Source organism: Gigantopelta aegis, chromosome 7 (genome assembly GCF_016097555.1).
Source record: "Gigantopelta aegis isolate Gae_Host chromosome 7, Gae_host_genome, whole genome shotgun sequence".
Classification (NCBI taxonomy): Eukaryota; Metazoa; Mollusca; class Gastropoda; order Neomphalida; family Peltospiridae; genus Gigantopelta; species Gigantopelta aegis.
This window is the reverse complement of record NC_054705.1, coordinates 37,519,410-37,532,263: the sequence shown is the minus strand read 5'-3', so window position 1 is coordinate 37,532,263 and position 12,854 is coordinate 37,519,410. Positions and strand designations below refer to the sequence as shown.

Sequence of the window (12,854 nt, the reverse complement as noted above, 5' to 3'; positions counted from 1 at the left end):
GAATTTTAAAAAACAAGTCTTCTGTAGCACAGAAACAGTAACAACATTTATTACATACCTATCAATCTTACTATATAGTGATAAAGACACTTTCAAACCGTGTGATAAATTTGTCTTGTATCACACATATGTGTAATCTGGGCCAGAACTTGTAAATGGGGAATTCCCTTTTTGTTTTTATTGGCATTAGTGCCTTTTATTTACAAATTATCATATTTGAAAAACATTACACAAGATTGCTGAAGAGTATGATTCTTAACATTAAGTAGCCTAAATCTATGAAAAGTGGATTGATTAACAGATTTAAGAAAGTGTAGTTATGACATTAAATTATGTAAAATGATGTAAAAAATTAAATAAAAGTGTTGTTATGACGTTAAATTAAAAAAACATAATTGTAAAACATAAAAGAAGGTATGTAATAAATACAGAACTTCACATACATTGTTTCATTTATTTTGTGCAAGAACATACCTTGTGGTATACATTCTTGCGTAAAATAAACTTGTGCAATAAACAGGAAGTGAAACAATGTATGTGAAGTTCTGTATATTTATTGCCCTCAATTATTTTGCCTATATAGGCCTACTGTCACTCACTAGGATTTTCTGTAAAGCTCTCTTCGCCAACCAGCACCGGATGAACGTCGGAACAAAGATATGGCGGAGTATTACTGGATAGAAGGCCTGATGGAAATTACACAAGATTAAATATCAAACATATGAAGAGTTCAGATCTATGCAAAAACAGATAAATCCATTTTAGTAATTTTCAGCAAAATGAGTTTTTTTTGTTATGCTTTCTATGTAAAACATATCAAGTCCACAATGGGTGATCTTAAGTTGAAATAAGTAAAGTAAATAAAGAACAGAATTTAAACAAAAACTAGTATGAAATTCAGAATATAACACCTTGAACTGAGTAATAATAGGAGAAGTCAGTTTTTTTATAAAATGGCATTTATCGGTTTTTGCGCTTGAACCCTTCATATACTGAGTAATATTTTTACATTAATTAGACAACAATTAAATCGAGCATATTAACATTTGTACATTAATTACTAAATAAAGATTTAATCAAATATATACAATGTACTAACATTTCTATATTCATTAAATAATTATTTAATTGAGCATATTAAAATTTCTATACACATGTATTAATTAAATAAATATTCAACATTTCTACATCAATTAAAGATTTCATCAAAAATACTAGAATGAATGAATAAATGAATGAATGTTTAACGACACCCCAGCACAAAAAATACATCGGCTATTGGGTCTCAAACTATGGTAAATGCCAAAATAATGTGAAATACTAGCACTTCTACATTAATTTAAGATTTAGTGACAAATATTAACACTTCTACATTAATTAAAGACTTAGTGACAAATATTAACACTTCTACATTAATTAAAGATTTAGTGACAAATATTAACACTTCTACATTAATTTAAGACTTAGTGACAAATATTAACACTTCTACATTAATTTAAGACTTAGTGACAAATATTAACACTTCTACATTAATTAAAGATTTAGTGACAAATATTAACACTTCTACATTAATTAAAGATTTAGTGACAAATACTAACACTTCTACATTAATTAAAGATTTAGTGACAAATATTAACACTTCTACATTAATTAAAGATTTAGTGACATATATTAACACTTCTACATTAATTTAAGATTTAGTGACAAATATTAACACTTCTACATTAATTAAAGATTTAGTGACAAATATTAACACTTCTACATTAATTAAAGATTTAGTGACAAATATTAACACTTCTACATTAATTAAAGATTTAGTGACAAATATTAACACTTCTACATTAATTAAAGATTTAGTGACAAATACTAACACTTCTACATTAATTAAAGATTTAGTGACATATACTAACACTTCTACATTAATTAAAGACTTAGTGACATATACTAACACTTCTACATTAATTAAAGATTTAGTGACAAATATTAACACTTCTACATTAATTAAAGATTTAGTGACATATATTAACACTTCTACATTAATCAAAGACTTAGTGACAAATATTAACACTTCTACATTAATTAAAGATTTAGTGACAAATATTAACACTTCTACATTAATTAAAGATTTAGTGACAAATACTAACACTTCTACATTAATTTAAGATTTAGTGACAAATATTAACACTTCTACATTAATTAAAGATTTACTGACAAATACTAACACTTCTACATTAATTAAAGATTTACTGACATATATTAACACTTCTACATTAATTAAAGATTTAGTGACATATATTAACACTTCTACATTAACTAAAGATTTACTGACAAATACTAACACTTTTACATTAATTAAAGACTTAGTGACAAATATTAACACTTCTACATTAATTAAAGATTTAGTGACATATATTAACACTTCTACATTAATTAAAGATTTAGTGACAAATATTAACACTTCTACATTAATTTAAGATTTAGTGACAAATACTAACACACCTACATTAATTAAAGATTTAGTGACATATATTAACACTTCTACATTAATTAAAGATTTACTGACAAATACTAACACTTCTACATTAATTAAAGATTTAGTGACAAATACTAACACTTCTACATTAATCAAAGATTTAGTGACAAATATTAACACTTCTACATTAATCAAAGACTTAGTGACAAATATTAATACTTCTACATTAATCAAAGACTTAGTGACAAATACTAACACTTCTACATTAATTAAAGATTTAGTGACAAATACTAACACTTCTACATTAATTAAAGATTTAGTGACAAATACTAACACTCCTACATTAATTAAAGATTTAGTGACAAATACTAACACTCCTACATTAATTAAAGATTTAGTGACAAATACTAACACTTCTACATTAATTTAAGATTTAGTGACAAATACTAACACTTCTACATTAATTAAAGACACTTCTACATTAATTAAAGACTTAGTGACAAATATTAACACTTCTACATTAATTAAAGACTTAGTGACAAATATTAACACTTCTACATTAATTAAAGATTTACTGACAAATATTAACACTTCTACATTAATTAAAGATTTAGTGACAAATATTAACACTTCTACATTCATTAAAGATTTAGTGACATATATTAACACTTCTACATTAATTAAAGATTTAGTGACAAATATTAACACTTCTACATTCATTAAAGATTTAGTGACATATATTAATACTTCTACATTAATTAAAGACTTAGTGACAAATACTAACACTTCTACATTAATTAATGACAAATATTAACACACCTACATTAATTTAACAAAATTCTAATTTAAAATAAAAAAAGCTGAAGTCTCTTTATATCAAACTATCCCTACCATTATATTATGAATGACACTAACTAATTGACTGTCTTATTGATTGATTGACCCTATTTAAAATACACACATTTAATTCAGTTAATTTGTATTACATTTTTTAAAATGAAATTATTTATGATGTAAAGTACAGTTTGTTTTGTTTAACGACAACACCACTAGAGCACATCGATTTATTAATCATCGGCTACTGGATGTCAAACATTTGGTAATTTGGACATATAGTCGATCTTAGAGAGGAAACCCGCCACATTTTTCCCATTAGTAGCAAGGGATCTTTTATATGCACTATCCCACAGACAGGATAGCACATACCACAGCCTTTGATATACCAGTTGTGGTGCATTGGATGAAGTGAGAAATAGCCCAATGGGCCCACCGATGGGGATCGATTCCAGACCGACCGCACAACAAGAGAGCACTTTACCACTGGGTTATGTCCCGTCCTATTTATCATGTAAAATAAACCCATCACCAATACATGCATAATTTTATGTAGGCCCAATTCAGAAAATAGCAATATATGCAGCTAGTGGTAACAAATTATGCTAACAAAATCTCAGAAACCATTACATGTAGTACTGAAACAAATAAATTGCAGCTGGGTCAAAGATCGAGGTGCACCCAACTTTTGATAGAGCAGTGAATACCACAAGTCCTGTGATTGGTGATAAATGTGAGTGTGTTGGCCATAAAAAAAAAAACTTTCATCCGGGCAAAAAATGTATGCAATTTTATTTCATCTATAGTATCAGTGTCAAGTAGCCTTGTGTTTGAAACACGTATGGGGTACCTGTCCAAAAAAAAAAAGTACTCAATTTTGTGTGGAAGTAGGGTAGTCATAGACACTATCCATTATCTCTGAAATGAGCATCTTGACCCCAAATGTTTTCTGATTCACTTTAATGGTGAGGGGTGTGGGTAGCATTTATATCTGTGGTGTTTATGTCGATTGATATTCTGCAGGTAGGAGTTTTAGCCACATATGTTACTATTGTTGTTTATGAGATTTGATTTGGTAGTATACACCGAATATGGCAAATGCATGGAAGTCTTAAATATTTTTCATCACTGAAATCACATTTCAACTATACTTGCTGTACACTATATAGCTTTATCATCCATTAAAGTCTTTTGTAGGAGATATCGCTGGCACTACAATTTGCAATATCTCCTGCAATATTCTCCTTGGAGATATTGCTTCTTTTGTTACGTCACTGATATGTTTCAGCGCTAAACCCATCATTAGTGACATCACGCCACTGTTGTTCTGCTAGTTAACGAGTCTACAGCTGCCAAATATAGTGGCATTCAATCAACATTACTGACATTGATTACAACTCGCAAATGAAACAAATGATAATGGATGATAAAAAAATCCCCCCATCCCCCCTCGTGTCTTGTGATATCATAATTTATCAGCACTCATTGATAAAAGTATAAAAATACTTGGCAAGCCTCGGATTGATACTTTTATCAACTCGTGCTGATAAATTATGATATCACAAGATATTCGGGGAGTATCCTCTATATATGCAAAACTTAGATGTAATTCCACATGCATTGCTTTACTTACTGTTACTATGATGAAATTCCACATGCATTGCTTTACTTACTGTTACTATGATGTAATTCCACATGCATTGCTTTACTTACTGTTACTATGATGTAATTCCACATGCATTGCTTTACTTACTGTTACTATGATGTAATTCCACATGCATTGCTTTACTTACTGTTACTATGATGCTTAATGAACAGAACAGCTCCAAAAGAAAGGAAAAGTGCAAAATGTTATCTCGCCGGGTTCCCTGAAAAATTGACAAAAACATTTCAACTTTTTAACATGGATGTAATAATTTCAACAGTGTCATATGGACATTTTAGTTTAGAGGTAATAATATTACAATTATGTCAACAGTATCATATAAACTCTTCAGTATGGAGACAATAATGTTAACTGTGTTGTATGAACTCTTCAGTATGGAGACAATAATGTTAACTGTGTTGTATGAACTCTTCAGTATGGAGACAATAATGTTAACTGTGTTGTATGAACTCTTCAGTATGGAGAAAATAATGTCAACTGTGTTGTATGAACTCTTCAGTATGGAGACAATAATGTCAACTGTGTTGTATGAACTCTTCAGTATGGAGACAATAATGTCAACTGTGTTGTATGAACTCTTCAGTATGGAGACAATAATGTTAACTGTGCCTTATAAAATCTTTATTCTGGAAGTAAAGAAAGACAGAAAGAAGTGTTTTATTTAACGACACACTCAACACATTTTATCCACGGTTATATGGCGTCAGACATATGGTTATGGACCACACAGATATTGAGAGAGGAAACCCGCTGTCACCACTTCATGGGCTACTCTTTCTGATTAGCAGCAAGGGATCTTTTATTTGCGCTTCCCACAGGCAGGATAGCACAAACCATGGCCTTTGTTGAACCAGTTATGGATCACTGGTCAGTGCAAGTGGTTTACACCTACCCATTCAGCCTTGTGGAGCACTCACTCAGGGTTTGGAGTCGGTATCTGGATTAAAAATCCCATGCCTCGACTCTGGGAATCCAAACCCAGTACCTACCAGCCTGTAGACCAATGGCCTAACCACGACGCCACTGAGGCCGGTAAATAATTTCAACAGTGTCATATGGACATTTTAGTTTAGAGGTAATAATATTACAATTATGTCAACAGTATCATATAAACTCTTCAGTATGGAGACAATAATGTTAACTGTGCCTTATAAAATCTTTATTCTGGAAGTAAAGAAAGAAAGAAAGAAGTGTTTTATTTAACGACACACTCAACACATTTTATTTACGGTTATATGGTGTCAGACATATGGTTAAGGACCACACAGATATTGAGAGAGGAAACCCGCTGTCGCCACATCATGGGCTGCTCTTTTTGATTAGCAGCAAGGGATCTTTTATATGCACCATCCCACAGACCAGGTATTACATACCACAGCCTTTGATATACCAGTTGTGGTGCACTGGCTGGAACAAGAAATAGCCCAATGGGCCCACCGATATGAACTCTTTAGTGTGGAGGTAATAATGTTTACCGTTTTGTATGAACTCTTTAGTGTGGAGGTAATAATGTTAACTGTGTCATATGAACTCTTTAGTGTGAAGGTAATAATGTTAACTGTCATATGAACTCTTTAGTGTGGAGGTAATAATGATAACCATGCCATATATGAACTCTTTAGTGTGAAGGTAATAATGTTAACTGTGTCATATGAACTCTTCAGTGTGAAGGTAATAATGTTAACCGTATCATATGAACTTTCAGGGTTGGGGTTATGTCACATATACATGTATAATACAACAGATATAACACAACTGTAGCACTACAACAACTATACGATAAGTTGTTAATACATTCATGCTTTTATTACACATGGAAGTAGCACATACAAATTACAATAACCAAAACACATCTGGCTGGGTCTAAGTGTGACAGTGTTTGGTGTCAAACAATATTGTTTTATCCAGTGGTGGATCCAGGGGGAGAGGGGAATTTAGCTGCCAAGTAAAAAACAATTATCTTTAAACACCCACCCCTACCCCCACCTCTCAGTAAGATACATACATGTTGATGCTACCCCCCCCCCCCACCCCAACCCCCTTTCTAAAAATCCTAGATCCACCTCCATTTGAGGATGATGATGTATGATTGCAGGGTTTTATTTCTCAAATTTGACTCCACACCCATATGGCTTTGACTCTGGGAATTTCAGCATTGTTTTAAAAAAAAATTGTAAATTTTCAGTTTCATTTCAAAAACATCTTATTAAGCTAAGTTAGAATTTAAAAGACTAATCCTATACATGTACATGTGTTTATTCAAATTAATATATCTATTTTGTATTATGAAACATTACAGGGAGGGAATGGTGTTTGTCAAGTGTTACATATCGTTTTTAAAATATATCTTTATTTAATAATAAAAATGGGAATTATTTACATTTAGATTAGGAATTTTGTACACCAAAATTTGGCAAAAAACCGACATGGCCTTTGTCGAATGGTGCCGATTATCAAAGTCTAAAAACATAACTGATAAAACCCTTGTTTTTATTTTTTTTACCTATTCTAAATAAATAATAAAAATCTGGCTTAATTATGTGCTCCCACTAGAGATTGTGCCCCTCAATCACCCCCCCCCCCCACACACACACACCCTAACACCCCCCCCCCCCCCCCCCCCCAATCTTCAGATATCTTTCCTAAGGGCTTGAAAATGAGCAATGAAAAGTGCCACATTCTTCAGTTAGTATTTAGGGGAAGGCGTTGTAGTTTTCACACTCAAGGGTCATAATCTGGCTGATATTTTACACAGGGCTGGCCAAAAGTACTCGTCTCAGATGGGTAAACATTTGCTCGGATGAGTACAATTTACAATTCAGTCGTCCGCCGGGGAACCAAAATTTACAAACACAAACTGCCTCTTTAGCCCTTTTGTAATTCCATAGTCTGCAGCAAGCATCGTCCACCAAAGCTTGGCCAAGGATGCGAAGCTGTTCACAGACTTTGATTGGTTGTGCAAATGAGAAAAATACAACTGACCACCAACCCCTTCCCTATCTCTGTCTGTCTGTCTGTGTGTGTGTGTGTGTGTGTGTGTGTGTCTCTCTCCCCCTCCCTGTCTCTCTCTCTCCCCCCTCTCTCTCCCCCCGCTCTCTCTCTCTCTCTCTCTCTCTCTCTCTCTCTCTCTCTCTCTCTCTCTCTCTCTCTCTCTCTCTCTCTCTCTCTCTCTCTCTCTCTCTCTCTCTCTCTCTCTCTCTCTCTCTCTCTCCATCCTCTATGTACAGTGTGTGTGTGTGTGAGGCCCCTGGATTTCAAGGAAATGATAGTTTCGGTACTGTGTCGATAGCGCGTTGGTAAAATCACAAAACTGAACTTTTATTTCCCATGATTATTTTATCGAGTACAGAGGGGAGTTCGTGCTCTTTCCCTCCCTCTCTTGCTCTTTCCCTCCCTCCCTCTCTTGCTCTCTCTCTGTTTCTCTCCCTCCCTCCCTCTCTTGTTCTCTCCCTCCTTCTCTTGCTCTCTCTTTCTCTCCCTCCCTCCCTCCCTCCTCTGTCTCTGTTCTCTCCCTCCTTCTCTTGCTCTCTCTTTCTCTCCCTCCCTCCCTCCTCTGTCTCTGTCTCTGTCTCTCTCTCTCTCTCTCTCTCTCTCTCTCTCTCTCTCTCTCTCTCTCTCTCTCTCTCTCTCTCTCTCTCTCTCTCTCTCTCTCTCTCTCTCTCTCTCTCTCTCTCCCCCCTATGTACAGTGTGTGTGTGTGTGTGCATACGTGTCAGGCCCCTGGATTTCAAGGAAATGATAGTTTTCGGTACCGTGTCGATAGTGCGTTGGTAAAAATCACAAAACTGAACTTTCATTTCCCATGATTATTATATCGAATACAGAGGGGAGTTCAGTGAGCAGAAAACCACCCACTAGACTGGTTTGTGCACAGTAGCTTCACGGTAAACCAAATGGCCATGTTAGGAACCAATCATATACATGTGTACATGTACATGTAGTTCACGAACATTAGCAAAACGTTTGCTGGCTGAACTTGGGTTTGTATGTGATCGGTAGTAAGCCCATGTCTTTGAATAATCGCCCCTCCTTTTTGAAGGCATTTAAGAAATCAGGCCTTTATTCATAAATCATGGTATTTCATGTCAGTCCGTGAAGTAAATTTTCCAAAAATGTTGAAGGATCGAGAAAAACCTGTTTAGAATGATACGATCTGGCACATTACAAAAATGGATAAGTAAGCTCTTTGTAAAGATAGTTTTCACTTTATCTATGTGAGCTCGCACAAGACACATGTGACGTAAATCAACCCCTGCAATTACCCACGGCAATCTGCAATGCCGTGGAGATTGCCACAGAGTTTTTCATTCTCAGCGGCATTTTTTTTGCCGTGGACTATATTGGAATTTTTGTTTTTTCAAGATGTATTTTTTCCTTACTGTTAAAAATAAAATACACTTTGTGAACTGGAAACAGATTAAAAGTAGATATTAAAACAATAACTGCACTTTTATTACTAAGTATCTGAATCTACTCGCCATTGGGCACGACTAAAAATACATGTAGGACTATATTACCAATATTAAGTGAGTTCCTACTAGGTCACTGAACTCTGTTAACATGTGTATTGCAGAGACCACTGGATTGCAGAGGGTGACAGCTTATACGTAGTTGAACCGTGGCTACGGTGCAATGCCGGAGATTTATTTTTAATGAAATGTTCAACAAGTCAGTTGAAGTCAGCTTGATGATGAGATATTTGTAGATGTACATATATAGACAGAGGTCTTCTGGTGTAGAGTGGCCTGATATATAAAAAAATAATTTAAAAATTTAAAACCCCCCACACAACTCTTTTGATTTACTTGGGTTTGAAAAGGGGGCATTCGGTCTTGGTGACAGATTTGCAAATAGAAATTATGATGTTATTATTTTTAAAAAAGGATTTAATTCTATATTGCATATTCTGACACTTTGATGTAATATAATTAAAAGAACAACATTGAACTGACACGTCACTGCTGACTGACTACTGAACATGATAAATTGGCATCCCCTTACAACCCCACATGATAAATTGGCATCTCCTTACAACATCACATGATAAATTGGCATCTCTTACAACCCCACATGATAAATTGGCATCTCCTTACAACACCACATGATAAATTGGCATCCCTTACAACCCCACATGATACATTGGCATCCCCTTACAACCCCACATGATACATTGGCATCCCCTTACAACCCCACATGATACATTGGCATCCCCTTACAACCCCACATGATAAATTGGCATCACCTTACAACCCCACATGATAAATTGGCATCCGCTTACAACCCCACATGATAAATTGGCATCCCCTTACAACCCCACATGATAAATTGGCATCCCCTTACAACCCCACATGATAAATTGGCATCCCCTTACAAACCCACGTGATACTTTGGCATCCCTTTACAACCCCACTGTTCTTGATCATACACACATACATGTAAGCATATGAAACAGGGGAAAGGGAGGGGACAGCTGCCTCCCCCCCCCCCCCCCCCAGTACTGGAGCAAAACCTCTAATTTCGGAAAATATGAAAGACATATTCGGGCAAAATGTGCCATTCTAAGACTTTCTACCATTAATTTCCATTATTCCACCCATAAAATTACATAAAACCATGTAAAAATGCACAGTGATTTGTTTGCATCCACAGGCACGGCAGAGCAAGGGGTCTCTAGTCCCTCCCCCCAATCATTTCTGAATCAAACAATATTATTGATAGTAAATCTTAAGACAAAGATGAAATTTTACTTGTAGAAAGACGCACTCAACATATTTTATTTACGGTTATATGGTGTCAGACATATGATTAAGGACCACACAGATATTGAGAGAGGAAACCCGTTGTCGCCACTTCATGGGCTACTCTTTTCGATTAGCAGCAAGGGATCTTTTATGTGCACCATCCCACAGACAGGGTAGTACATACCACAGCCTTTGATATACCAGTCGTGGTGCACTGGCTGGAGCGAGACATAGCCCAATGGGCTCACTGACAGGGATCGATCCCAGACCAACCATTTACTTGTAGAATGAAAGGAAATTGCATTTCAGGACACCAAGTTTTACGGGGGGAGCATACCCCCCTCTCCCCCCCCCCGAAATGTTGCCCATATAGCTTTTTGCAGTAAAGTTAATATGAATAAATGTTGTTTTCATATTCGGGCATTTTCATTTTAATTTCGCAAAAACCAGCCCCCACTCTACAAAATGGGGAGCCCATACGCCTATGCGTGCATGTGTCATTTGCCTGTTAACCGTTACGTCACTTTCAGTCTACGAATATCACCACTGGAATAGTTTAAACAATATTTATTTCAAAAGAAATGGACTGGCAAATGTATGTTAATGCCTCTCCACACATACTTTGTTACATATAATTTATAATATACACATGTATCAGTTGATATGTTCTTCAGAGAATTAAAAACAATTACATAATTTGCACTCAATCATAAAAACAAGTCTAAATGACCATTAAATTAATATACTTGTCCATACAAACACATACCCACATACATAAATATACCCGACTTCCTATGATTAACTTACATCAGTGATTTTCGCCCACCGCCCACATTACAGCAGCCAAACTTGCAAGTGACAATATGTGATAGAGGATAAATGGCTTTAAGAAATTAAAACGTGAAGCGTTTTGACAATTCGAAAAAGCTATGAATAGATTCTGCTATATGTAAATTAAGGTCCAGAGAATAATGATACCGACTCCAAACCCTGAATGAGTGCTCCGCAAGGCTCAATGGGTAGGTGTAAACCACTTGCACCGACTAGTGATCCATAACTGGTTCAACAAAGGCCATGGTTTGTGCTATCCTACCTGTGGGAAGTGCAAATAAAAGATCCCTTGCTGCCTGTCGTAAAAGAGTAGCCTATGTGGTGACAGTGGGTTTCCTCTAAAAAACAGTGTCAGAATGACCATATGTTTGACATCCAATAGCCGATGATAAGATAAAAAATCAATGTGCTCTAGTGGAGTCGTTAAATAAAACAAAGTTTACTTTATTATCATATAGCACTGTATGGAGATCAAAACCACCATTATAAAAATACACTGGAATCTTACAGCACATTGTCAAACAAAACAAATAACCAACTCATCATTCAGATTTACTTACAATCCAGAGTTGAAAAAAATGATCACGGTAAAATTGCCATGGAAAATGCTGTGGACACTACTTTTCTACGGCAATTCTTTTTTGCCACAGTCATTTTCTTAATTGCACGGGTTGCATAAAATGAGGTCAGGGAATTCCAACTTAGGTTGTCCATCTGCAAATTTGTGCATTTGTTTTGCAATTAAATTGATGTATTGCAATTAACATTTAATTGACTAAATGTTAAAGGAAGGAAGGAAGGAAATGTTTTATTTAATGACTCAAGACCTTTTATTTACGGTTATATGGCATCTTATGGTTAAGGACCAGTGGGCCACACAGATGTTGAGAGAGGAAACCCGCTGTCACCACTTCATGGGCTACTCTTTTCGATTAGCAGCAAGGGATCTTTTATATGCACCATCCCAAAGATAGGATAGTACATACCATGGCCTTTGTTACACCAGTTGTGGAGCACTGGCTGGAATGAGAAATAGCCCAATGGGGCCACTGACGGGGATTGATCCTAGACCGACCACGCATCATGCGAACTCTTTACCACTGCCCTGACTACATGTCAAAGAACAGTGAGTAGGCACACATGCAGGAAAATTTGTAATGGGATCTAAGCAGTCCCCAACTGAGTCTGTGTGTTGGACTCACATCGAGAGAATCAAACACCAGAATTTCTGAGGAAAACTGAGAAAATTGTGAAAATTAAATGTCCTGAAATTCAATGTCCTCCAATCACCAAATAAAATTCATCCTGA

General features: G+C 35.3%; 1 protein-coding gene across 4 annotated transcripts in view; it reads right to left on the bottom strand.

Moving 5' to 3' along the window:
• The window catches only part of LOC121377030 (potassium channel subfamily T member 2-like), a 101,304-nt gene that overhangs the window by 50,939 nt on the left and 37,511 nt on the right, over nt 1-12,854 (bottom strand). For all 4 annotated transcript variants that reach the window (XR_005958574.1, XR_005958575.1, XM_041504871.1 and 1 more), the window contains exons 6-7: nt 5,101-5,175; nt 600-686 (exon numbers count right to left, since the gene is read on the bottom strand). Coding sequence is in view for 2 of the 4 variants with exons in the window: in XM_041504871.1 (XP_041360805.1) it covers nt 600-686; nt 5,101-5,175 (162 nt within the window). In the remaining 2 variants the exon portion in view is untranslated. The remainder of the gene's footprint in view (nt 1-599; nt 687-5,100; nt 5,176-12,854) is intronic.